Here is a 26,834-nt window from a genome sequence, read left to right on the forward strand (position 1 = left end):
TGTGGAAGACAGTCGAAGGCCTTGGACAAGTCCATTAGGATGGCGGCTACATACTGGTTAGAGTCCAAGGCCTTCTTCCAGTCCTCCAGTAGCCTGAGGATGGTAGTCTGGCATCCATGTTCTCTCCAGAAGGCGCACAAAAATTGATCAAAAACATTGTCAAAATAAGAAGCAATTTGTTCTTCAAGTACTTTCTCATAAATTTTAGAAGTGACAGGCAAAATACTAACAGGTCTATAGTAAGATTTCAACAAAGAATCATTTTTCTTATACACAGGGGTGACTTGAGCTTCCTTTAACCTATCAGGAAAAATACCAGTAGAAATGGTAGAATTTATCAATTGAGTTAAAAATGGAGTCAGAGACATAATGCCAATTTTCAACAATTTAACAGAGATTTTGTCCACACCGGTTGCCTTTTTAACATTAAATTTACTTATAATTTGAGACACTTTTATATTAGTTGTAGGAGCAAAATTAAAAGAATTTTTACAAAAATATTTGCCTAAGATTTTTTCTATACTGGGATGATTGTTTTCATCAAAATGGTAATCCTTGCCAATATCATCAGCTACATTAACATAAAAACTGTTAAAAATTTCAGCTACATTAGAGTTGTCAGATACAATTTCATCATTTTCGGTTAAAATAACTTTTGATTGCGAGCTGGTGCATTTTTTAGAAAGAAATGGTTTAATAGTTTTCCAAAAGTCTGTGGATTTACACCCTCCAAGGCAGCGTTCCTGAAAATATGTATTTACAGATATTTTTTTCAGTTTGTGTCTTAATATTTTGATTTGTTTTATTGTGGACTACGCTGAACGATCGATGAACGTTTGGGGTAAGTTTATTGAAGAACTTTTTTTTTGTCGAAATCTCATTGCACAAACCCTGTTTTCCGAGTGTGCATGCATTTGAGCTAACTTTACTTTCTTAGAAGTTGGAAGATGGTACCTTTTTGATGACTATTTTTCGAAGCGAACATATCCGTCTTTCAAATGAGATCAGGCTCGCATAATTTAATACATAGGAAATGAAGAAAAAAATGCTTTGAAAGTTGGCAGTTTTATAGTGATACACTATGGGCATTGGATGAGTGTAATCTTACGATGTTTTCTTACGCTTTGGCATTATAGATTGTCAACAAAATACATTATCTATCACTTTTATTTGTATGGTAAAATGATATAATCAGATTCAGATTTTAATATAATCCTTTTACACCCATCCCTGAAACGAAATTCTTTATTTGCATTTGTTTGATTTTCCTTTTGCCTACTTGTTCGGGCTTTCAAGACCATAGTGTAATGAAGAATAATTACAAAACAGGTTAGTTGAACTCACTAAGATTAATTTTCTATGTAAATAAAAACTCTTTTAAATGATATTTAAAAGGGGCCTTTTCACGTTTTGGTAAATTGACAAAATTTAAAAAAATTGTTTCAGATTTGCAAATTTTCATTTAAGTTATGATATTTGTGAGGAAACAGTAATACTGAACATTTGCCATGCTCTAAAATTGCCAATATATGCATCTTTTGACGATTTAAAAACCTTAAAGTTATAAAGCGTTGCAACGCGAAACGATTGAATAATTTGGGGAGTTCTGTTGTTGTCGTTGTATTTTGTGAAACTACTAGGATTTTTTAAATAAAGTATTAAATACTTTCTATAATGCATGAGCGCGCATGGCCGAGTGGTCTAAATGGTTTATATCTTTACTCCAGAACTCCAGGAGTCAGTGGTTAGAGCCCAGTAGCGGGTTAATTTTTTAAATTTTATTCTCGATTTTTTCTTGGAGCTTTTTATTTCCAACGTTAACAATAATCAATATAAAGCATGTAATGATACATTTCAAAACATGCACAAATCTGTGAAAAGGCCCCTTTAAGGTCATATTCAGTCGGATAACCATCATAGAAAAAACATTAAATCTTTAAAGATTTTTATAAATCAGCTTTCTAAAATACTACTTTTATAATTTTTTCAAGTCTTCAGAGGCTGCGAGCAAAATAGTTACAATTGTATTGTTTCATCGAAACCTGTTTTACTTCTTTATTTTGTGTAGTGTCACACTGTGTGGCAATTGTTTCATATATATTAAGGCGCATTTTTAATTTATTCAAAGAAACCAAGTATTATTTCTTCATTGGAAATAAGAGTGTCTCTTGAAGCTCAATCGTCGATGCGATCGTGTTAAAATAAACAGGCTCTAAATACGTATTAAAAGACAACGTCCTATTATAAGGTCTTTCTCCTGCAGTGAAGCTGCAATTCATTTTTATATGTTGACTCTTATAACAAGTTCCCGTAAATCATCAATGTTTTCAAATATCAAGTATTCTTATTGTGTCATCGAAACATGTCGTATGTGCTCTTTCAAAATTTTACAATTGGTTCCTTTCCATAAATTAAAGACCAGATTCTATAACAAGGTTTCTTTCCACCGGGTGCAGCTGAAGCTCATATTGGGTCAATGACAATAATTACAATATAAGCAATAACAAAAAAGACAATATAATGTTTAACGAATCAGATTGAAATTCGAGTTAACCTGTTTGAAACATATGATGGCATTTTAAAGGGGCCTTTTCACAGATTTTGACATGTTTTGAAGTTTGTCATTAAATGCTTTATATTGATAAATGTAAACATTGGATCTAAAAAGCTCCAGTAAAAAATCGAGAATAAAATATAAAAAAGGAAAAAAAAGTAGCCCGCAGCAGGGTTCGAACCAGTGACCCCCGGAGTCATGGAGTAAAAACCAATTAGACCGCTCGGCCATCCTGCCAAGTATGTATGGATGACGTATTTTATACTTCATATAAGCAATCTTCATAGTTTCACAAAATTAAACGACAACAACAGAACTCTCCAAATTATTCAAACTCGAAATTTTCGATTTCTACTTGACGTCGAGGGAAGATTGTAGGGTTTGTTTTGTTTTACTTTCATTGTTCCTTTAATGCATAATTCTTCGAAGGGCTTATATATAATTATATATTATAATTATTATCATTATTATATTATAAAACAACCAATGCTATAATTTATGAATGTATTGATGTGCAAAGTATCAGATACAGAGATAATTGAAAACAATGAAATAGCATCATAATAGTACACAATATGCAGAACAGTAAGTCATATCTGTTTCTGGCACGTACAGTCGCGTAATGTTCATTAAATACATTGACAATATGCACGTCGTCACGAGAGTCAATTTCCAAAGAAATAATCTTTCGACGCTGGTCGGGCAAATCGGCTCACGGATCGGCGCAAGTATTGCCGGCGGTCTTCACTCAATCCAGCAGAGGGAACTGAGTGGAGTGTGGACGCTCCACATTCTGGAACCGAAATGTCGGGTTTTTCAGGTTTTTCAATTCCTTCTCTTCTCCGTCGTGTTGGATTTTTGCAGTCACAATACCCGGCTTACTTTGGTCAAATCTAAAGTACTGGTACTGCCTGAAAGGTTTAACAAATAAATTAATTTATGCAAGTAAGCATGACAAAATAATGTAAAAAATATGTCGACGAAAAATTCTGGGTTAGTAACCGTTACGACATCAATTGTTAAATTTTACTTAACATTTAAACATTCAAGTCTGGAACACGTACTTACATTATTCCTGTAACTGGTTTGAAGTACAATTCCAGGAAGGGCTTCCATTGGCGCCATGTCCAGGTAGGTTACGAGACTGCCGTGTTGGTAACAGACGATTGGTCAAAAGGCGCAGTTAATTGTGCGATGTTGGTCGGTCATCACTCGCCACATAAAATAACCCAGAACGTATCGGTTCTTGTTCTGCCCTGCAATGTAAATGCCCTGTGTGAAATCTTTATATTTGCACTGCTTATAAAACATACATGTATAAATAAGTGAAAAAGCTGCTTAATGATTCACTGTAAAAATACTCGTGCGAAAGCGATATCAGCAAGACAACCGCGCGCGCACAAACACATGCACACGTTATACATGCCCATACATACGTTCTTACATAAAATGTACATACCGGGGCATGAATGGAACACGTGTCAGCATCAGACTCGCAATTCTGCAGGGCCCAATCAAGCATAGAAAGGACAGCGTCCGGGCGATGTGAAGTCTTTCCGTCCATGCCTATCGTTTGGTCCTCGTCAATCAGGAAGTTCAGCTGGCGGGGAAATGTCCACTCGAACGCCAAAGATCTTGACCTTCCTTAAAGTGAGGAAATATAGCGGTCCTATCTGGCGGGAATAGTTAGGTAGACTCACGTTCTGGCTAAAATCTAACGTGAAATGCACATATCTGTCTAGACCTTCATACGCCTCCTTACTTTTCCTGATGCAATCGTTGTATGCATCTCTTTCCTGAAAAATAACAATTATTTTTCAAACGTTGAACAACTGAACAACGGCTGCAAAGTAAACAATTTAATAAGAGCAACACAATTGATGAAGCAATTATTTTGATACATATGATAATACAAATATATCAGATATATGTTGTTTAGAAGACGTTTGGACACGACGAACTTTAAAAAAATATTTTGCAGGAAGGAAAATGCTGAAATTACTGCACTCAATGATTGGAAAACAATTTTTTTTCGTATGGCCATGAATAAATTATGTTTTTATGATACAAATCCTTTGGCCCTACCACATTCACCTAAATTTAATAAACAAAATCTCTGTAAATTGCTTGAAGACTTAAAATCTAAATTTGTCATAGTTCCTGCTGATAAGGCTGCTAATAATGTTATAATAATATGACGAGTGTTTTATGTTCAAATTATTTCACAAGAACTTTCACAAACTACATCATATTATGAGTACAATAAGCAACCTAATGAAATTATTGCCGACCATATTGCCCAATGCAAAAAATTAAATGTAATAGTCAATATTACTGACAAGAAATTGCCATCACTTTACTGGATACCTTAATTACATAAGACGCCTATACAACGCTTCCTCAAGCTTTAATAAAATCCAAACTTGTTTCTTTGATTGAAAAAACTTTTGCCATAGAGAAGTGTTTGTATCTAGCTTTTAACACTAAACCAGCTTTTTTTACTTATCAGATATTAGATAATTACATCATTTGGACTGGTCTTGACTTTTGTGCAGCACTAACTTTTCTTTTGGAAAACTTGTTTGTTGAATTTAATGGTAAAATATTTAAACAAATTATTGGCGTTCCTATGGGTACTAAATGTGCGCCACTAATAGCTGACCTTTTTTTATATTGTTATGAAAGCGAATTTATGTTAGAATTATCTAAAACTAAGCAAGTAGATTTGATTCATTGTTTTAACCTTACTAGTAGTTAACCTTACTAGTATTGATGAAATACTTAATTTAGATAATCCATTATTTGAACAATATATTCACAAAATCTACCCAAAAGAACTAGTCTTAAATAGATCGTGTCTATCCAATACAGACGCTGCGTATTTAGACTTACATTTAACTATTAATAATAATTTGATGAAAACTAGTTTATACGATTAACGGAACGACTTTAACTTTGAAATTGTGAATTTTCCGTTCCTAGATGGCAACATCCCTAAAGGACCTTCCTGTGGTATTTACATTTCGCAGTTGGTACGTTATGCCAGAACATGTTCATGTATTAAAGATTTTAATGATCGTAATCTAATATTAATAAATAAAATTGCTAAAGCTAGGCTTTTTGTATCATAACCTAAGAAGTAAATTCGCTAAATTTTACTCTAAGTATGGTGATTTAATTTCAAAATAAAATGTTTCTTTAAAATGGCATTCAAATAATGGAATTTCCCATCCATCATTTTATGGAGATTTTTTGAAGCGTGTCCGAAAATTAACATATGTTAAACCAAATGTTCTTATTGCCTCACACAGTAAATAGCCTCGCCTAAAACACTTATTTCTTGGTTGTCCCTAACTTGGTTACTATGAAGAATCACGCCAAGGCTTGTTCGTTGGGATAAGTAACTCTCAATCAGTGTGTTTGTTTTAAAAGAAATGTTTAATTCCTCAATATTAGAATGATCGTGAATATATTGTTCACATTCACGTACGTTGACCTTACAATTCTCGTAAGCTATGCATGAAAGTTCCTTCCCCTTTTTCATCATTTCTTGAATTGCTTTTACGAGGTCTCTCAGGTCTGAACTGAGTCTTTTGGCGTGTTCAACGTTCTCTTTAAGAGGTGTATCTAAACTGCTAAGTACCTCGTCCAGTTTTTGTACAGTGTCCTTTTCAAGTTTATTTAAAATGGAATCGATTGTGAACCTCGCATTTTTTATTTCTTGCAAACTTTCATTGTATGATTCAAGCAAAGTTATGATGCTGCTTTCTTGATTGTTTTGTAGCTGCTTAAGTTGTTCAAGAATGGTTTCGATCTTTTCTTGTAGTTGTTGCAAGTCGTCAGCTTTTTCTTCTTCATATGATGGATCGATAGAGATCACAGAAGCACATTGCCTGAAGTCACGATCAATGAAAAAATGCTGTTGTTAATTTAAACTAAAACACAAAATGGTATTTACGAAAAAAAATCTGTGTTTTGTCAGTTATTATTTTATTTATCTATTTACATAAAATCTAAGAAAATAATATGAGCATTTGAATCTCAGCCACGCTTCCTAAAGAACTGTTTCAGCTTAAAAATCATAATCCGCATTCCTTACAGATCGAAAAATATTTAGATCATTAAAATAAGGAAATAAGCATAAATGAGGCTCCCCACAAATTTAATTGCATAAAGCTTTTCAGAGAAATACGTCTTTTTTCAATTTTCATGTTCAATATACTTAAATTATTTGCAATTATATGTCTTCTGTACCATATAAAAGATGATGCATTAATTGCAATTGAAGCTTACCTATGATTAAATACGACGCAAGAATTACAACACATAAAACGATGGTCCTCGCAGTAAAATTTCAAGTGTTCATCTTTGTGTTCCCTGCATTTTTCTAGAACATCTTGAGTAACTTTTGAAACAGGCCATTGGTTAAGTCCATTCCGTCCATACGTTTCATGCTTTTTAAACAATTTTCCATGGAACTCTACACATTGGCAAGAAAAGAACTTTGAGCACAGCATGCAGTAATAAGCCGCTTCCTGAGCAATAGCCTCTTCTTCGCAAGAGGAACAACAGTATTCCACAATGTGATCAGATCCTTTATTGTCTGTACACGCAGTTGCCATGTTGCTACTTAACCAGTTAAGACATGCAGTATAAAAATTTACGTTGTAGAAGTGTTAACAGTTATCACACCATTGCTTTAATGCGCAATCAGATGTTTATATTATCGATATAATCGATATACGCGTCGTTCAAATGAGTACTCTTTCAAAAGCAATTCAGGCGATAATCATTATAGGTTTTTCGGTCAAACATGGTGTCATGTGATTCCTTATTAAAATAAACTACATGCGATTACGTTACCTCGTTAGTGCCTCTTAACAAAAGAATTGCGACAAGTGTATTATATTCGACCTATTACAATCAAAGACCAATTTATAATTTGTCGCTTGCTTAAAGCAGACATTCAAACACAATATTTTTTAATACCTTCTAAGCTTAGACACCTTTATTAAAAATGACTTTTTATTTATTCATTTTTAACGTCTTTACGTTATGGATTTGTTTGGTCCTCGTTATTAGACAATCCATATTTTAATATTCGATTTTTATTAAATTAATATAGTTATTCAGTACAAAATGTATGGGGCTTTGTTAAACGATATTTATTCTTAAATGGTGTAACCTAAAGTATCTATTTATTCTTGGGCTTTTTAAATATGCTTTCTTTATGGATAGCCAGACATTAAAACGTCTGAAATGCGCTAAGCAGCAAATAAAAGCATGAGCTAGTTTCCGCTATACAACTTCTACGCAGAGATGTTACAGGTTCCGAGCATAGATGGCATCTTCCATCCCATTGGCGTGGTTTTTGTTCTATGGTAAATATTTTGAGTTAAACCCCAATTGTGTAAGGTTATGTCATTATATTTTCAACCATCTATGCTAAATATTGGAAAATAACTTGGTAACGGTAAAGATATACATTAAACAATGCATCTTTATATTGAACAAAGAAGGAATTTACTTGCGCATGTCCACGTTAACGGGAGGTTACATTAAAGGTAGAGTTTGGTACTATGCGATCCATATTATAAATAGAATGTACATCACATCGTTATTACTAGTAAAGACCGGTGTATAAACAACGGTATGTGGCACATAAAGTGTATAATTAACAGCTTCTAAACTATGTATGCTTCTAATCATTGAATTTATACTATTTCGAAAGCACATTATAATACATATATGAGGAAATTCCATTGAGGCAGATTTGTGAATTTTAACTCAAGAAAATTGAGAATGATTTGTATTTGAGAGAAGCAAGATTTCTGTCTTGCGTCATTTTGACCCAACACAATCCTGACCATCGTGTCGTCATCAATCAAACATAACACAACCCAAGTTAATTGTAATGACACAGTTATGCTTCTACTTAACATCACAATAGTCAATTTAAAACACCCTGTATGGAGCGAATGAACCACTGGAGACGTCGTTTAACATACCTCAATGTTAAACATGCTACATAAATCAATATATAAATGGGGAGAGCGCAATCACAGCTCTATTAACATGCAACTTTTTAGTATGTTATTGGTACATAATTAGTTTAACATTTTTGATCCTTTTGTTGAAAACCTTGTCTGCTCAACCCTTCAACTATTCTTTTGTTCAATTAAAATATTTGAAATCTTTAAACAACTTAAAAATGTAAATAGCTATATCGAATATCCCTTCCCAGTGAAGGTATTTACGTCAAACGGTACAGATCAAATAACCACATGTTTTGGTATTCAAATATGTTCATTGTCTAATCTTAGCTTATACATATTTATTTCGTTTTGCAAGTACAAAATGTCAAAATACACAATACAATCGATATCAGAAAAGGATTGAAACGAAAGAAATAATTATTTAGTTTCTCTCCTTGGGATTATGTTAACACATTATTGACAGTGTATTAGGAACAATATAACTTAGTTTATACTAGACATAGTCTACTCTTAAATTGTACAAAATATATAAAAAAAATGATTCAGCATAGTTGGTATAGGGCTATAAATATTTTAATTGGCATTATAAATTCATGATCAACATTATATATCTTCTAATAACTACCTTGTATAAATCTAAAACTCTTTTTCCCATTGTCGTGTCAAGGAATTTAAATTAAAACCTGTTGCATTTCTTTCATTACATGTTGTGCACTCAAAACACTCCTCTTTTATCTCAAAACTCCGCCAATGTCAACCTATTTATGATATAAGGGACATGTTCACTGTTTGGTGAGTTGCCAATTTTACGACTTTTTATTACAGAGTCAAACAAGAGCTGTGTTTGTGAGAAGTTATGTCCCCTACTCGACTTTGAAGCCAAAAAATGCTTAGCCAAGTTCAGGTTTAGTCAAAGGCCAACAATTGTCTGCGATTCTGTTGAAATCGGAAATACGTACCAAATGTTAAATATGATCTATAGTTCCTCAATCAGGTCTATATTTGAAAGCGTATATGTTAACAATGCAGGGAACATTTTATGTTTATAACATATTAAGACTCGTTTCTTCGTCAAATATCATTGACAAGAACAAAACTCAGCCTTGATCTGTAAGTCATGAAGGGAGACTCACAAATGCAGGTAAGCATCTAAAAGCGTTTCTTAAAAAATAATCTGGACAAGTGTTAGTTTTAGAGAAAATTGTTAAGAGGAAGGCCCGTATGATCGGAACGACACTATAACTTGATCTGTCCAACATGTAGGTATACGCACACTCGACAAGAAAGGTAAGTGTCTGAAAGCGATTCGGAAAAAATATCATAAAAAGTGTTATTAAAAAAGTCAAAGGCATGTAACTTCGTAAAGAAAATCAACCAAAACGAAATTAAAACCAGCCGCAAACACAAAAATAGGGTTGAGCGTTTAGGAAAAAAACTGTTATAGGAAAAAACTGTTATTCTAGAGAAAAGTTTAAAGAGACAATTCCCAAATATTCGCCAACATCAACTGGAACGACACTTAAACTTGATCTATAATTAATTCAGGTAGACACACAAACCAAAAAACAGGTAAATATCTGAAAGCGTCAAGGATAAAAGCTCCGAAAACAAAATGGCGGACGGAAGGACACACGAACGTAAAGACTGGCAGACAGAAAGACAGTGCGACTGCTATAACGCACCCTAACGGGGACTACAATTAGCAAAACTATTGAAAACGTATCGAATCAAAAGTGATATTTATTTCTGAAAAACTTGATTTAGCAAAACGTATTTTTAAGGAAAATTGTAGTCCCAAATAATGAAGCAAAAAATTCCTTTAAAAAAGAAATTGAGATTAACTATTTTTAAGATGGCATGTTTAAACTGAAACGAGTACCAAGATGATCGGCTAAGTAACTTCTCAGACCCCAACACGTACTGTAGATTGTGTGTTTGTCATAAGTAGTGCAAAAACTGTATACAAGTAGTGCAAAAAAAATAGCTTCGAGACTTGATGCCCGTCAATATCATCTGAGATGTTGAGAACAATTTTAAAATAATGTGTTATATTTTTGTTTATGAAATATTGCCAATTTTTTTATTGCCATATTTTTGTGATTTCATTTCCTAAATGAGCCTTGTTCTGCAAAAACGGGGCTTATTGCATGTGCAGTCCACACAGGTTAATCAGTGACGACATTTTCCACTTTTGTCGACTATTCATACATAACAAGTCTATTCTTTGCAGTCCCCACAGGCAAATCCGGCAATACACTTTCTGTTTTAATGGTATATAAAAATATGTTGCATTTTAATACATGTATTGCAAAATTCTCAATGGTAAATGGCTATACTATGCTAAAATACATAAGTTAGATTAAAAAATTCCGTACATATATATTAAATGTATAAGATAAGTCACTAGACTTGTTCCGTTTTACACCCCGTCCTTTTGTTTAAGGCAGCACCCTGTACATTTTGTGATTTCAGATCTTTCCTTGTATACAAGTACTGCACATTGTATACTAAGTTGCTATACGCTGTGAGAAGTTGCTTTTACTGAAATGGAACAATTATAGCAGTCGTCACAAAGTTTTAGAGCAGCTACCTATTTATTACAAGTAGAACATAACTTATATCAAAATATATTGTTATTCCAATTTTGAACCATTTTTTATATTTATTCTTTAATTAGGAAAAATCACGTTTTGTGTGTGGAGAATTCGCTTTGCAAAATAAAAATAATACTATGGCAATATGAAATATACGAAGAAAGAACAGGAAATCAAAACGCATACGTGAGTGTCTCTGTAAGCCAAAGACTTCGATGCGATGTAGTTAAATCAATAAGTCTAAAATAAATATTGAAAGACCACGTGTTTAAATAAGATAATTCTCCTGCTGGTGCAGATGAAATTCATTTTGCATTTAGTGATTCTTTCACCAGTTTTATTTCTGCTATGTGGATTCAGTAACTAGTATTCCCGTCTACAGCGTAAATGTTGTCAAATATCAAATTTCATTTTGTCATCGGTAAAGTTACTTCTTATGGTGTTCGAAACGTTTGCTCTTTCACAGTTTGGTTATTGGAACTTTGCCATCAATAATATACTTCTTTCATTATAAGGTTTCGCTCTTGCTGGCGCTTCTGGAGTTTATATTGGATGAACGGCAATAATTAAGATAAGATATTCTTATAAAAACTATACACTCGCAATCTTCTTAGCCTATATATATATATAGCCTCAGGGTATATATGTTTTCGAAAAATTGGTGATTAATTTGCGTTACATACTGTACACTCTTATGAATTCGAGACAATCAAGATCTTTTGGGTTCTGTAGAGTGTTTCCTTGTTATGTACATCACATGCACTTTATCATGTTGTTGTTTTCATAACCACAACATGCAGTTATTCTGATGTTTTGTGTTTAGTTTCTGTTCTTGAAATTTAGTAATTAATTTTTAAGGGCCACAGCTTAAATACAATTTATATATGTATACTTTCAAAAGCGCTTAGTGCCCATGGAATATATATCTCCTGCAAAATTAAATACTTCTGCAAAGTGATGTAGAAAATATACGATGGGTGGGGAGTTAAAGGAATAGTCCTATTAATATAATTTAGTGGCAGCTTAATAGTGAGAGTCTGATAGATTGTTCGTCTTTCATCGCATATACCAAATTGATTCAATTCAACGAGTCTTAAGAGGCAGGCGATTTATTTACAAATGTTATGTACTTAAAAACACAGATAAAAATGCAGTACTTTACAATAGGTCTTTAGGGTGGAACACATCATGAACGATTTTATTGATATACATTATCTTGATTACACACAAAAGGGTTATGAAATATTAAAAACAAAAAACAACAACACATTAATGCTATTAGTGATCGTAAATGAAGTAGATAGCATCAAATTGAAAACATTATTCACATTAAAGTGGGTATGCATGATTTTTATATGTGTTAAGTTGTAATATATTGATCAAAAATATGTTACAATTACACAAAATAGGCAAGAAAAATTATACATTAAAGATGAATTTAATAAAATGCCGCAAAGACAAATTAACGCCCCGAGCCGTTGTGACGAAGATATTTCGTACACATTTTCCTTCAATAACCGAAACATTCGTCTTTTTATTAGGATCGGAGTTAGTGTTCATGTGTCGTATGAATAGATATCGTTGCAGGAGATTAAAATGATCCGTAAAACTAAATTTAAATTCACATCGTACATACATGATTTACATACATGATATAACATGCAGTACTTTACAAAAGGTCTTTCGAGTGGAAAACATCATGAACAAATTAATTGCCAAAACATTTTCTGGAATTATACACAGTACAATCATGGAATATTAATAAAAAATAAAAAAAATAATGTACTTTCCAATCGTCAATGAATTTGAGAACAGCAAAGTGAAAACATACATCAATGTTGTAAGCGTAGTTCAGAATAATTTTTCGTAAAAAGAAAATAACAGCACACCCTACAAAGAAATACATATTTGCATTCCGAATCATGTCTGGTTATTATAAGCGTACAAACTCAATCGGTATTTTAAAATTCATTACCGTACCGCCAGCGACGATTTACCTGGCAAGTGTTATGCGAGAAACTTAAAGGCACAATTATAAATAATGATTTTATTTGTCTTCATAGTATCAGTGCATTGTGAGAAAATTAACACTTTATTTACAAAAGTTATTTCCTTTTCGGACAGTTGCCATGCACAAAATCATACTCAACGCGTGACATGCATACACTTACATTACTCTATATTCAGTTCAAGAATTTTATTCGATCCTACAATGACACACTTGCCTAAACTGCACATTGACAATGGATTATTAACATTTGGCATTGCTAGAGCAGTAATCTTTTTCTTCCCTTCGCTGTCCACCTGCATAATAGTGTTTCGTCCACATACCAACACTTGTCCTTTTCCTGTTACATGTACTGCGGTCGGGCTTTGTAATTGTCGATCCGTGAAGATGGAGAGTATAGTCCCGTCCCTGGACAGCGAGAGTAGCTCGCTGCTAGAGTTCGTAACAAATATCTTGTCACCACTTCGGTTAACAGCACAATATTGAACTGCAAGAAAGATAAGATTAAGTGTATGCATGTGTTGTTTAAATAAATGAAGAATTGATACTTGTACATTTTATGGATGAAATATGTTCGTATCAGTTATTATTGACTACAAGTGCATATTGCAAACTTCATACGTATCGAGAAAATACATTAATACTACATATATGAAGTAAATAAACAAACCGCTTGGAGCTTCATACAACTTCTTCACTGGTGTACCATTCAGAGTGTAGTGAAACAGCGCTGTGCCTGATGTGATGTACATGTCGTCGCTATGGATCGCTATCCCGCAACAATAGTGATGAAATAGAAATATTTTATGTTTGTCGATTATGTATTGTCTGTTTTTTTTATAAGTTTTAATAAGCTGTATTCGATATTCCCCAGATATAGCTATTTTATGATATTCGCCATATTGGTATATACCATACGGATAAAAATCCAAATCACATTGACATAACAAGGAGTAGTCACTATTTAGTAACTTTACATTCTTGTTGTTATTATCAGTCATGAAAACTAATCCATCGTCGACACACATTCCTCGGATTTCAGTCCAAAATCTATCATTTGTTTTACTCACATGGTACATAGCCTCTCCTACAAAACTGAGTTCTTGGTTTTCCTCATCTTGGTTACTAGGAAGAATCCTGCCAAGGCTTGATCGTTGGGATAAGTACATCTCAATCAATATATTTGTTTTAAACGAAATTGTAACTTCCTTAATATTAGAATGCTCGTGTATATATTTTTCACATTCACGTATGTTGACCTTACAATTCTTGTAAGCTATGCATGATAGTTCCTTCCCTCTTGTCGTCATTTCTTGAATTGCTTTACCGAGGTTTTTCAAGTTTGTACTGAGTCTTTTGGTGTTTTCAAAGTCCTCTTTAAGAGGTGTATTTAAACTGTTAAGTACCTCGTCCAGTTTTTGCACAGTGTTCTTTTCAAGAATATTTAAAATGGAATCGATTGTGGACCTCGCATTTTTTATTTCTTGCAAACTTTCATTGTATGATTCAAGCAAAGTTATCATGCTGCTTTCTTGATTGTTTTGTAGCTGCTTCAATTGTTCAAGAATGGTTTCTATCTTTTCTTGAAGTTGTTGCAAGTCGTCGGCTATTCCTTCTTCATATGAGTGATCAATAGAGATAACAGTAGCACATTGCCTGAAGTCAGAATCAATGAATAAATGCTGTTGTAATAAAAAAAAACTCTAAATGGTACTTACAAAAAAAATCTATACTTTTGACAGTTATGATTTTATTGATCTATTTGCATTAATGCTAAGAAAATAATATGAACATTGACATCTCAACCACGCTTCCAAAATAACTGTTTAAACTTAAAAATCATACTTCGTATGCCTTACAGACCGAAATATATTTTGATTATTACAAAAAGCAAATAAGAAAAACTTACGTATGGCTACGACACAAAACTAATGACATACAGCTTTTCATAGAAATATTTCTTTTTAAATGTTCATGTACATTTCACTTATATTCTTTGCATAGATGTCTTGTGTATTATTACAAAGATGATGCCTTAATTGTAATGTAAGCTTACCTATGATTAAACACGATGCAAGAATTACAACACAGCAGACGGTGATCCTCGCAGTAAAATTTCAAGTGTCCATCTATATGATCCCTGCATTTTTCTAGAACATCCTGTGTTACTTTCGATACAGGCCATTGGTCTGGTGCGTCCCGTCCGTACGTTTCATGTTTTTTAAACAATTTTTCACGGAATTTTACACATTGGCAACAAAAGAACTTGGAGCACATCTTGCAGTGATAAGCCGCTTCCTGAGAAATCGCATCTTCTTCGCAAGAGGAACAACAGTATTCCATAACATGATCAGATCCTTTATTGTCTGTACACGCAGTTGCCATGATGCTATTAAACCAGTTTAGACCTGTATTATAAAACTGTTTTAAATTTTGTTAACAGTTATCGGGACACTGATTTAATGCGAATTCAAATGTTTATATTATCGATATTGACCAGGCAACGCGTCTTTCACATGCGCAGTCGTTCAATATTACATTAGGTGATAAACAAATTAGGTTTTTCGGTCAAACACCGTGTCATGTGATTCCTAATGCAAATAAACTACATGCGATAACGCTATCTAGTAAGTGCCTCTCTACAAAGGCATTTCAACAAGTGCATTTTATTCGACCCCTTCAAATCGAAGAGCAATTTATAATTTGTCGTTTGCTTAAACCAGACATCCAACGACAATATTTATTGGATACCTACTACGCTTAGACACCTTTTTTAAATTGGACCTTCGATCTTTTATATTTGAATGTCTAAACGTTATGGATTTGTTTGATCCTCGTAATTATACAATCCTTTTTTTAATATTCGATTTTTATTTAATATAAAGAAGTGAAATATATATAATTATTCAGTACAAATTGAGGAGGGCTTTTGTTTAACGATATTTATTCTTAAATTTTAAGTAGCATAACATATTTTATATTGTGCTTTTTAAATATCCTTTATTTTATACCTTATGATATAATATGACATTTCTGCAGTGAAATAACAGCAGTGAAAATAAACAAATTGTTCTTTTCACCGGTGAAAAGAACACATTTTTGGAACTCCCTTTTCTATTTTTAGGTTATCATAAATAAAAAAAATGTCTATGATCACGAGTGAATTACAATCGACAATCCACCGAATTCAACACATTTGCTTTTTATTTTATGTTTTTACATTTTAAAAGAGTTTAACTGGAGAATTTCGCTGGTATATTGACGTCATTTCGTCATACTAATGACGTCATTTGTGTTTTGAATTGTATTGAGGCACGCCACGGGAAAAGGGGTAATTTTTAAGCGAAAGGGAAACAACTGTTAATTATTTTCTTGAAAAGGGGGCATAAAAGAAACAGAAAATGTGTTCATGTCAGTGTTAGATCGTTTGTTATTTCACTCGTGATCATAGAAAAAGAATATTTTCATTCGTGGCTGCGCCACTCGTGAAAATATATTTTCTATGATCACTCGTGGAATAACAAACGATCTTTCACTGACATGAATAGATATCCTCTATTTCTTTATGGATAGCCAGACATTACGACGTCTGATATGACGCTAAGCGGCAAACAATACCATGAGCTAGTTTTCGTTATGCAACGTCGACGGAGAGATGGTACAGGCTCCGAGCATTGATAGCATTTTCAATTGTAAAAAGCATGCGTTAAAACCCAATTTTCAAGGTTATGGCATTATATTTCCAACCATGTATGTTAATATATTGGAACGTAGCTTGGTAACGGTAAAGATATACATCAAACAATGCACCTTAATATTGAACAATAAAGGAATTTACTTTCGCATGACATCGTTTACAGGAGGCTACGCTGAAGTTGAAGTTTGGTACTATGCGATCCATATTATAAATATAATGTACCTCACATCGTTATTTCTAGTAAAGACCCGTGTATAAATGAAGGTATGGGGAACATAAAGTGTTTAATTACTTACTTACTTAGTCCTCTTCGCGCCTATTTGCGCATAAGGCCTCCACCAAAGCTCGCCAATGTACCCGGTCCTTTGTCCATGTTTGCACCTGGTCCCAGCTCCAATTTTCCTTCCTCATCTCCTTTTCAACTGACCGGCGCCATGTCTCTTTTGGTCGACCTCTTTTTCTACGTCCAATTGGTGTCCATCGCATTGCAACCTTAGGAATGGTTGTTTCCGCCATCCTTTGAACATGACCAATCCAGCGCCATCTTTTGCGCTTGATCTGTGTTGATATTGGGGTTGTACCTGTTTTGCGGTGGAGTGTTTGGATATTGGATAGTGTATTGGATATAGTGTTTGGCCAGAAGATTTGGAGAATCCGCCTGAGACACCTTCTTTGAAAGACACTAAGCTTGAGGCAAATAGACTTTGTGACATTCCAGGATTCTTAACCATACAGCAGGACCGAAAGTACGTTAGTCTTGAAAATCCTGATCTTGGTGGTATAATTTAGCTTGGAAGAATTCCAGATGTTCTTTAATGCCGCATAAGCACCTCTGGCTTTGGATAATCTGTAATTGACATCTTCTTTTGAATTTCCGTCACTTCTGATTTTACTCCCAAGATACAAAAACTCATCTACTTTTTCAAAAGGGCAATTGTTGATGGTAACTGGTTGCTCTGTTTTGGCGTTTATTCTCATCACTTTTGTTTTGTTTACGTTGATATTGAGGCCAATCTGCTTCCCAAGAGTGTCTAGCTTGTCTGTCTATGTTTGGATGTCTTGGTGGCGTTGGGCGAGAAGCGCGATGTCGTCAGCGAAATCAAGGTATTCCAGTGTTTCTGTGAACGTCCACTGGAGTCCCTTGACTGCATCCGTAGTGGTTTTCTTCATCAGCCAGTCGATGCACAACGAAAATAGTAGAGGGGACAGTACACATCCCTGCTTCACGCCTGTCCTTATCTCAAGGTTCTCTGTGAGAGTTGTTTCGCAGATTACTTTAGCACTGAAATCCGAATAAAGCATCTTGATGACAGAGATAATATTGCCTGGGATTCCATAATGGGCTAAAATCCTCCATAATGCTGGCCTGTTCACGCTGTCGAATGCTTTGTGGAAGTCAATAAAATTCGCATAGACGGTTTCGTCCCATTCGTGACTTTGGTCTATGATTTGTCTAAGTGTGAAAATCTGATCTGAACATGACTTACCCTTCCTAAAACCGGCTTGGTTTTTCCGCAGCAGTTTATCTACACTAGCTGAAATTCTGTCAAGCACAATTCTGCTAAAGATCTTACTGGTCATTGACAGCAGCATTATACCTCTCCAATTGTTGCAGTCTGTAAGGTTACCCTTTTTTGGCAGTTTAACTATTAGTCCCACCTTCCAATCCTCAGGTGCTGTTTCTGAGATCCATACTTTCCGAAGTATACTAGCAAGTACTGTAGGAGTTAACTGTTCATCCGCTTTAAGCAACTCTGCTTGTATCCTGTCCTAACCTGGAGCTTTTCCATTTTTTAACTTCTTGATGGCCTGTCTGATCTCTTGTATAGTTGGTGGCTCTGCATTGATGTCAAGTGGGATTTCTGCAGGAGCAATAACTGCTTCAGTAGATGGATCCGCACTGTAGATTACTCTCTCAAAGTGTTCTTTCCAACAACTCAGTTTTTGTACGTCAGTGGAAACAATTTCCCCTTGCAAATTCTTCTGGAATTTCTGTAGAAATAAATCATCCTGTCAATATCTTTGTGATCTTATACAGCGTGCCCATATCTTGCCGTGCAGCTGCATCTTCGGCTTCAGTTGCCAGATTGTCAATGAGTTTCCTCTTGTCTGCTTTAGCATGTCTCTTCCCGTCTCTGTCCAAGGTTGCATAAGTGTCTTTCAGCTGCTGATTTATGCGCTCCGACTTTGTCTGCAACAACTTCTTCTTCACCTCCTTCCGTTTGTCAATCTTGCTCTATGTCTGCTGGGATATCCATTGATCTTTCTTCCTTCGTACTGTGCCAAGAATCTTCAGTCCAGCTTCAAGAATCTCCTGGTTGAATGAACTAACATCCATTTCCTGCTGGTCATTTAACAGCCTTAACCTGTTATTCAGCTCAATCTGGAAATTTCTCTTGACAATTGGATCTTTGAGTTTTCCTACATCATGGCGTGGATTCCTTTTCTTTCCTTTTCTTTTGACTCTTCTCAACTTTAACTTCAACTTGGCTATGACGAGTGTATGGTCACTGCCAGCATCTGCTCCCCTCATCGCTCTTACATCTTGCAAACTGTTGATGATGATATAGTCAATCTGGTTATCGGTTCGTCCATCTGGTGATTTCCATGTTACCTTATGGATGTTCTTGTGTGGAAAAATTGTGCCCCCAATAACAAAGTGTTTAAGTACTAGCTTTTAAACTATGTATGCTTTTAATCATTGAATTTCTACTCTTTCGAAAGCGCATTATAATACCTATATAAAGGAATCCGTTTGAGGCAGATTTCTGCATTTTACGCAACAAATTGACAATAATTTGTTTTTGAGAGGAGCAAAATTTCTGCCTGGCGTCATTTTGACTCAACACAATCATGACCTGCAACATCAATCAAACCGTCACACGTACCATTATAATTACGCAGTAATGCTTCTAATTGAAATGACGACGGTCAATTTCAAACACCCTGTATGGCGCGAAGAGACCTCTGGGAGACCGTTTAACATGAATATAGCGCGATCAGAGCTCTATAATCATGCTCCACATTAGTATGGTATCGGTACATATTTAGTTTAACTACTTCGACCCTTTTGTTGAAAACTTTGTCTGCTCAAGTTTATTAGAAGTAACAAACCTCAAACTATTCTATGGTTCAATTATAATATTTGAAATCTTCAAACAACAAAACACATGTAAATAGATACATTGAATACATAACTTGAAAAAAGTCGTTAAGTTTTCATATTTTCAGAATATTTGGTAATACATTTTACTGGGTATGTCTACCAGGTAATCACCAGTTAACTATTAATAACGCCAGTAGATTGATCATCATCGTCCCGTGGTAAACCCAGGAATGCAAATTGTGCATGCTTAGTGAATTGTATATATCTAATATACAAAATGATCAATCTACTTGCGTTATTTATAGTGTGCATATCGTTATGTCATCTATTTTCGCGATGAACTTTCTATTTCACATCGCGAAATTTTATTACCGAATATACTGAAAATACGAACTTTTTTCAAGTAATGTAAGATACCAGTCGTGATATTTTAATCAATTTAAACTAATAATTGTAAAAAAAATACTGTATTTTAAAACCTACTTTCGTCAAACGGTACAGATCAAATAACCACAGGTTTAGGTATTCAAATATGTTTATTGTCTACTCTTAGTTTAAACATATTTATTTCGTTTGGCAAGAACACAATGTCAAAATACACAATACAAAAGATATCAGAAAAGGATTAAAACGAAAAAAATAATTCTTATTTAGTTTCTATCCCTGGGATTATGTTTACGCATTATTGGCAGTGTATTAGGAACAATATAACTTATTTTATGCTTGACATAGTCTACTCTTATATTGTAAAAAATATATTAAGGATGATTCAGCATAGATGGAATAGGGTTATAAACATTATAACTGGCACTATAAATTCATGATCAAAATTATATATTTTCTAAGAACTTCTATGTATAAATCTTAAACTGTTTGTACAATTGTCGTGTCAATTAATTTAAATTAAAACCTGTTGCATTTCTGTCATTGCATGCTTTACACTTAAAACATTCCTCTTTTATCTCAAAACTCCCCCAATGTCAATCTATTTATGATTTGAGGGACTTGTTCACAGTTTGGTGAGTTGCCAGTTTTACAACTTTTATCACAGAGTCAAACAAGAACTGTGTTTGTGAAAAGTTATGTCCCCTACTCGACTTTGAAGCCAAAATATGCTTGGCCAAGTTCAGGTATAGTCAAAGGCCAACAACTGTCTGCGATTTTGTTGAAATCGGTAACACGTACCAAATTTTAAATATGTTATATAGTTCCTCAATCAGGTCAATATTTGAAAGTGTATAGATAAACAATGCAAGGAACCTTTAAATTTTAGAACGTTTTAAGACTCGTTTCTTCGTCAAATATCAATCGACAAGAACAAAACTCAGCCTTGACCTGTAAGTCATAAAGGAAGACTCATAAATGCAGGTAAGCATTTAAACGCGTTTCTTTAAAACTAATCTGGACAAGTGTTATTTTACAGAAAGTCGAAGGCCCGCATGATCGGAACGACACTATAACTTGATATGTACGTCATGTAGGTAGACGCACACTCCAAAAGTAAGGTCAGTTTCTGAAAGCGATTCGGAAAAATATCCTGAAAATTGTTATTTTACAAATATGCATAAGTTCAAGGCATGTAACTTCGTGAAATAATAATGCACTGAAACGAAACTTAAACCATCCGCAAACACAAAAAGTCAAGGTTGAGCGTTTAGGGAAAACAATGTTATTCTAGAGAAAAGTTGAAAGAGTCAATTCCCAAAAATTCGTCAACATCAACTGAAACGAAACTGAAACTTGATCTGTAAGTAATTCAGGTAGACTCACAGACTTAAAAACAGGTAAATACCTGAATGCGTTAAGGATAAAAATTCCAAAAACGGAATGGCGGACGGAAGGACAGACGAACGTAAAGACTGGACGACAGACAGACAGTGCGACTATTATAAAGCACCCTAACGGGGAATACCATTAGCACACTTATTAAAAAAGTATCAAATCAAAAGTGATATTTATTTCAGAAAAAAAAAGATTTTTCAAAACGTATTCTTAAGCAAAATTGTAGGCCTAAATAATGAAGCAAGACATTCCTTTTAAAAAGAAATTGAGATTAACTTATTTTTAAATGGAATGTTTAAACTGAAACGAGTACCAAGATGATCGGCTAAGTAACCCAGAACCCAATACCTACGGTAAATTGAATGTTTGTTTTGAGTGGTGTAAAAACTGTATACAAGTAGTGCACCTTGTATACTAAGTTGCTATACGCTGTGAGAAGGTGCTTTCACTGAAACGGAACAATTATAACAGTAGTCACAATGTTTTAGAGCAGCTATATTTTTTTATAACAAGTAGAATATAATAATCTTATATCAAAATATATTGTTATTCCAATATTGAAACATTTTTTTCATATTTATTCTGTAATTAGGAAAAATCACTTTTTGTGTGTTGAGAACTCGCTATGGATATTTAATACTAGGGCAATATGAAATGTACGAAGAAAGAACAGGAAATCAAAATGTCGTGTAAGAGTTCTAATATCGTAAGCTCTTTCTTGTGTTCTTTGTCTTACTGTTTGGCAATTGGTTGCATTAATATTAAAGGTGCAGTGGATATGCAGTGTCCGCCTTGCAACCGTAGAGCGTTCTCGAGATATGTTCAAAGACACTAAGTATTGTTCCTTCACAGGAAACGCACACGTGAGTGTCTCTGTAAGCCAAAGGCTTCGATGCGATGTATTTAAATCAATAAGTCTAAAATAACTATTGAAATACAACGCGCATAAATAAGGTCATTGTTCTGTTGGTGCAGCTGAAATCACTATGGATTTAGTGACTTCTACACCAGTTTTATTTCTGGTGTGTGGATACAGTAGCTATTATCCCCGTTTACAGCGTCAATCTTGTCAAATATCAAATTTCAGATGTTGTCATCGGTAGAGCAACTTCTTGTTGTATTACCGAAACCTTTCTCTTCAACTTTTTGGCAATGGTTCCTTTGCCATAAATAAAATAAACCACATGGAATAGTAAGATTTCTTTCCAGCGGGTGAAGCTGAAGTTTAAATGCTGTGTGGAATCCCGCAATCAACCTGCAATAATCTCAGCCTTTAACGGGTTTATGCTTTTGTTCGGAAAATTGGTGACTAATTTGAGTGACATACTCTACACTCTTAAGATAACGACGCACTCGCAAACGTTCTCAGCATTTTAACTATCCGTCTTTCTTCTGCCCAATTGCTTTTTGGTTATGAAGATTTAAAAGGCCACAGCTTAAATAAAATTTAAATAGCTAAAAACTATTTTGCCCATAACAAATATGATATTTTTGTGTATGTTCAAAAGCGCTTCGTGCCAATGGAAGATATATCTACTGCAAAACTAAATATTTCTTTTAAGTGTTGTAGAAAGTATACGGTGGCTGGGGATTAAAGGAATTGTCATATTCATATCACAATGTGGCAGCTTAACTGTGTGAGCCTGAGAATTGTTTTCGTCTTATATACCAACATGATTTAATTCAACTTGTCTTAAGATGCAGATGATATATTTACAAATGTTATGTATTTAAAAACAGAGATAAACATGCATTATTTTTTACAAAAAGGTATTTAGAGTTGAAACAATCATGAACAAAGAAAGTTAATGAACAGTTTCAAAATAAACAAAAAAACAAGTAAATTTTGTATAAAAAACAACAACATAAAAACAAATACATATTTGCATTCCGATTCGTGACTGGTTGTTAAGGCCCGGTCACACCGCCAGAACTTTGCTTGAGCGTTCCTGTAGCGGTGAAAAACAATCATCACCGCTCGCTACCGTTCACGACCGTTAAACAGAAGTTGGCCACCGTTAAGGCAACGCCGTATACGCTCGGTCACCGTTGATGGTTCCTCCTACCGCTCAGAAAGTTTTGAGCTGCACAAAATATTGCGAGCGGTGAGGAGCGGGCAATTTTCCGCTCTGACAAAGTTCACCACCGTTCTACCAACGCACAGTCAAAGTTTGGCACCGCAAGACGCAAGTTCATGGACGTTTGGGTCCGCAAGGCCAACGCAGAAATCTTGAATGCTGGACAACCGCTGCTTCGCAAGCTTTGCCCGGGCGGTGATTAAACGTTGAACAAACTTTGGTGGAGCGGTTGTATGCGTTTTTCAAACGGAAACGGAATTGCTGGAACGGTGTCGGGCGTTGAAGTAGCGATCCATTGCAGTGATGAACTTTGGTTTGGCGTTGGTATTGAGGTGTTGGAGCAGGAATCCATTTAAAATCGAGCTACCGTTGAGTGCAGACCTCATTTTAATTTGCTCAGTTACAGTAAAAGTGTTCTACCATGGATGATGTGAGACTTGTTGTGATTTGTGCACTAGTCCAGCAGCAGAATCAGAACCTCCACAGATTGCAACAAGCTGTTGACAGAAGGAGAAGGAGGAGAGACAGAGTTGTGTGGGTCAGAAAGTGGATACTGAGAAGGCCTGAACATGGACTGTATAACAAGCTGATGGTGGAGCTGAGGAATGAGGATCCACGAGCCTTCCATCACTTTAGGAGGATGCCACCAGCCATGTTTAATGCAGTTGTACAGAGGCTGACCCCCCGATTGACCAAACAAGACACCAATTACCGACAAAGCCTGGAACCTGGTCTCAAAGTGGCAATCACCCTACGGCACCTGGCCTCTGGTAACACCTACAGAAACATGCAATACGCATGGAGGGTTCCCCACAACACCATCAGGGTGGTAGTTAGAGAAGTGGTAAAGGTCATCATTGAGGAGTACACAGATGAATTGTTGTTTTGCCCAACAACTGAACAAGGATGGAGAAACCTGGCTGACAAATGGTACCAGAGATAGAAGTTTCCCCACACAGTTGGTGCCATTTATGGCAAGCACGTGGCCTGTAAAGCTCCTCCTAACTCTGGCTCAGAGTTCTACAGAATGCTGCCTCTCCATCTCCAGCTTTCCACTTCTTTTGTCTACGTGGCATGATGAACTTCAACTATTGACTTCTATCAAAAATTATCAGAACGTCTATCAAAGCGATCCGTTTTAGTTCCGTAGTCAGAAGCGGTTTGCCGCTATACCAACTTTAAACTCCCGCCGAGCCGACGTGCGCATGCGAAGAACGCCGCTCTATCAACGCTCGCGTCACCGATTAACCAAAGCTAGCTACCGCTCGATACCGTTAAACCAACGCTAAACCAACGCTGGCTTCAGCGGTGCACCGCTTTGGCAACGCCTGCGTTGACGATTTTTTTCCCCATTTTGTGCGCGGTGACGAGCGTTGCCGAAATTCGGCCCCTCTTCATACCGTTTAAGGAACGCTCCAGCAAAGTTCTGGCGGTGTGACCGGGCCTTTACAAGCATACAATTTCATTTGGTGATTTAAATTCATGACAATAACACTATATACGATTTACCAGGCTGTTATGCGAAAAACTTAAAGGTATAATTAAAATATGAGATTTTTTTTTCTTCTTATTTTAACGATGCATGATTTGTTTGAAAATTAACATTTTACTTCCATAATCGCTCAGTGAATTTGTATTTCGGAAAGTTGACATGCACACAATCGTCACTAGTATACACTTACATTACTCCATCTTGAGAACAAGAATGTACTCGATCCTACAATAACGGACTTCCCTAAACTGCACATTGACAATTTTGATTATTAACATTTGGTATTGCTAGAGTAGTAACCTTTTTCTCCCCTATGCTGTCAACCTGTTTTTTCCCACATACCAGCACTTGTCCCTTTTCTGTTACATGCACTGCGATCGGGCTTTGTAATTGTCGATCCGTGAAGATGGAGAGTATAGTCCCGTCCCTGGACAACGTGAGCAGCTCGCCCCTATAGTTCGTTACAAATATCTTGTCACCACTTCGGTTAACTGCGCAATATTGAACTGTAAGAAAGATAAGATTAAGTGTGTACATATGTTGTTTTATAAAGAAATGAATGCATGACGAACTGATACTTGTACACTTTATGAATTAAATATTTTCGCATCAGTAATTATTAATTTGACATGCATATTGCAAACTTCATACATATCGAGAAAATACATTAACGGTACATATAGGACGAACATAACATTACCCCATGAAGCTTCATACGATCGCTATTCCGAAACAATCGTGTGACAATTGAAGGTTATAATTTTGTTCGATACTAAGATAATCTCCAACTCTTATTCTTACACACTGTGTTTGACCGTTCCCGTAAATGGCTACACAATTTCGATCATACCTATAATTATTAGGATTATAATGGCAAATGCCATATGGCTGAAAATCTAGATAACATGGACTTATCACGGAGTAGTCACTATTTAAATGCTTTATAGTATTGTTGTTATAATCAGTCATGAATAATAATCCACTGTGGACACACACTCCTCGGATTTCAGTCGCGTAATCATCTTTTTGCCTCACACAGTATATAGCCTCGTCTGAAAGACTGATTTCTGTGTTGGCCTCAACTTGTTTACTGTGAAGAATCATGCCAAGGCTTGGTCGTTGGGATAAGTACCTCTCAATCAAAGTGTTTGTTTTAAATAACATTTTAACTTCCTTAATATTAGAATCATATCATCTCATCTTCGCATGTGGTCCCATCTGGGACAACCAGCTTCCTCCAGGCGTCTCGGTTCTGGGCGAGTCTCTCCAGCTGTCCCCAGGTTTGGCCAATCTGCTTAGCATCTGCAACCAGGTCGCGGCGCCAGGTGTTTCTAGGCCGCCCTCTCTTCCTTTTCCCTTGGGGGTTTCATGTGAGGGATTGCCTTGTCGTATTAGATGCAGGCTTGCGAAGGGTGTGGCATATCCACGGCCAACGTTTCTCAAGGATGTTTTCTGCAACTGGCTGCTGGTTTGTACTTCGCCATAATTCTTCGTTGGGGATCTTGTCTGGCCAACGAATCTTGAGGA

General features: G+C 35.3%; 3 protein-coding genes across 3 annotated transcripts in view; 1 reads left to right on the top strand and 2 right to left on the bottom strand.

Moving 5' to 3' along the window:
- The window catches only part of LOC127854541 (tubulin monoglutamylase TTLL4-like), a 724,238-nt gene that overhangs the window by 591,009 nt on the left and 106,395 nt on the right, over positions 1-26,834 (bottom strand). The gene's annotated exons all lie outside the window — the stretch shown is intronic.
- Positions 1-26,834, top strand: part of LOC127855724 (uncharacterized) — a 663,610-nt gene that overhangs the window by 549,214 nt on the left and 87,562 nt on the right. The gene's annotated exons all lie outside the window — the stretch shown is intronic.
- Positions 12,238-15,672, bottom strand: LOC127855730 (uncharacterized). Its single transcript, XM_052391522.1, has 3 exons — positions 15,209-15,672; positions 13,823-14,808; positions 12,238-13,639 (listed from the first exon to the last, which is right to left on the bottom strand). Exons 1-3 carry the CDS (start codon positions 15,535-15,537, stop codon positions 13,317-13,319), a joined length of 1,638 nt encoding a protein of 545 aa, XP_052247482.1. The 5' UTR covers positions 15,538-15,672; the 3' UTR covers positions 12,238-13,316.

This window comes from Dreissena polymorpha, chromosome 13 (assembly GCF_020536995.1).
Source record: "Dreissena polymorpha isolate Duluth1 chromosome 13, UMN_Dpol_1.0, whole genome shotgun sequence".
NCBI classification, from domain to species: Eukaryota; Metazoa; Mollusca; class Bivalvia; order Myida; family Dreissenidae; genus Dreissena; species Dreissena polymorpha.

What these genes read in the sequence shown, in the direction of transcription:
- LOC127855730 (XM_052391522.1), bottom strand. Translation starts at nt 15,537, where the DNA reads ATGGCAACTGCGTGTACAGACAATAAAGGATCTGATCATGTTATGGAA. An exon ending in TGCATCGTGTTTAATCATAG is followed by an intron (nt 14,809 to 15,208) that starts GTAAGCTTACAT and finishes TTCTGACTTCAG; the next exon opens with GCAATGTGCTACTGTTATCT. An exon ending in GTTGTATGAAGCTCCAAGCG is followed by an intron (nt 13,640 to 13,822) that starts GTTTGTTTATTT and finishes TCTTTCTTGCAG; the next exon opens with TTCAATATTGTGCTGTTAAC.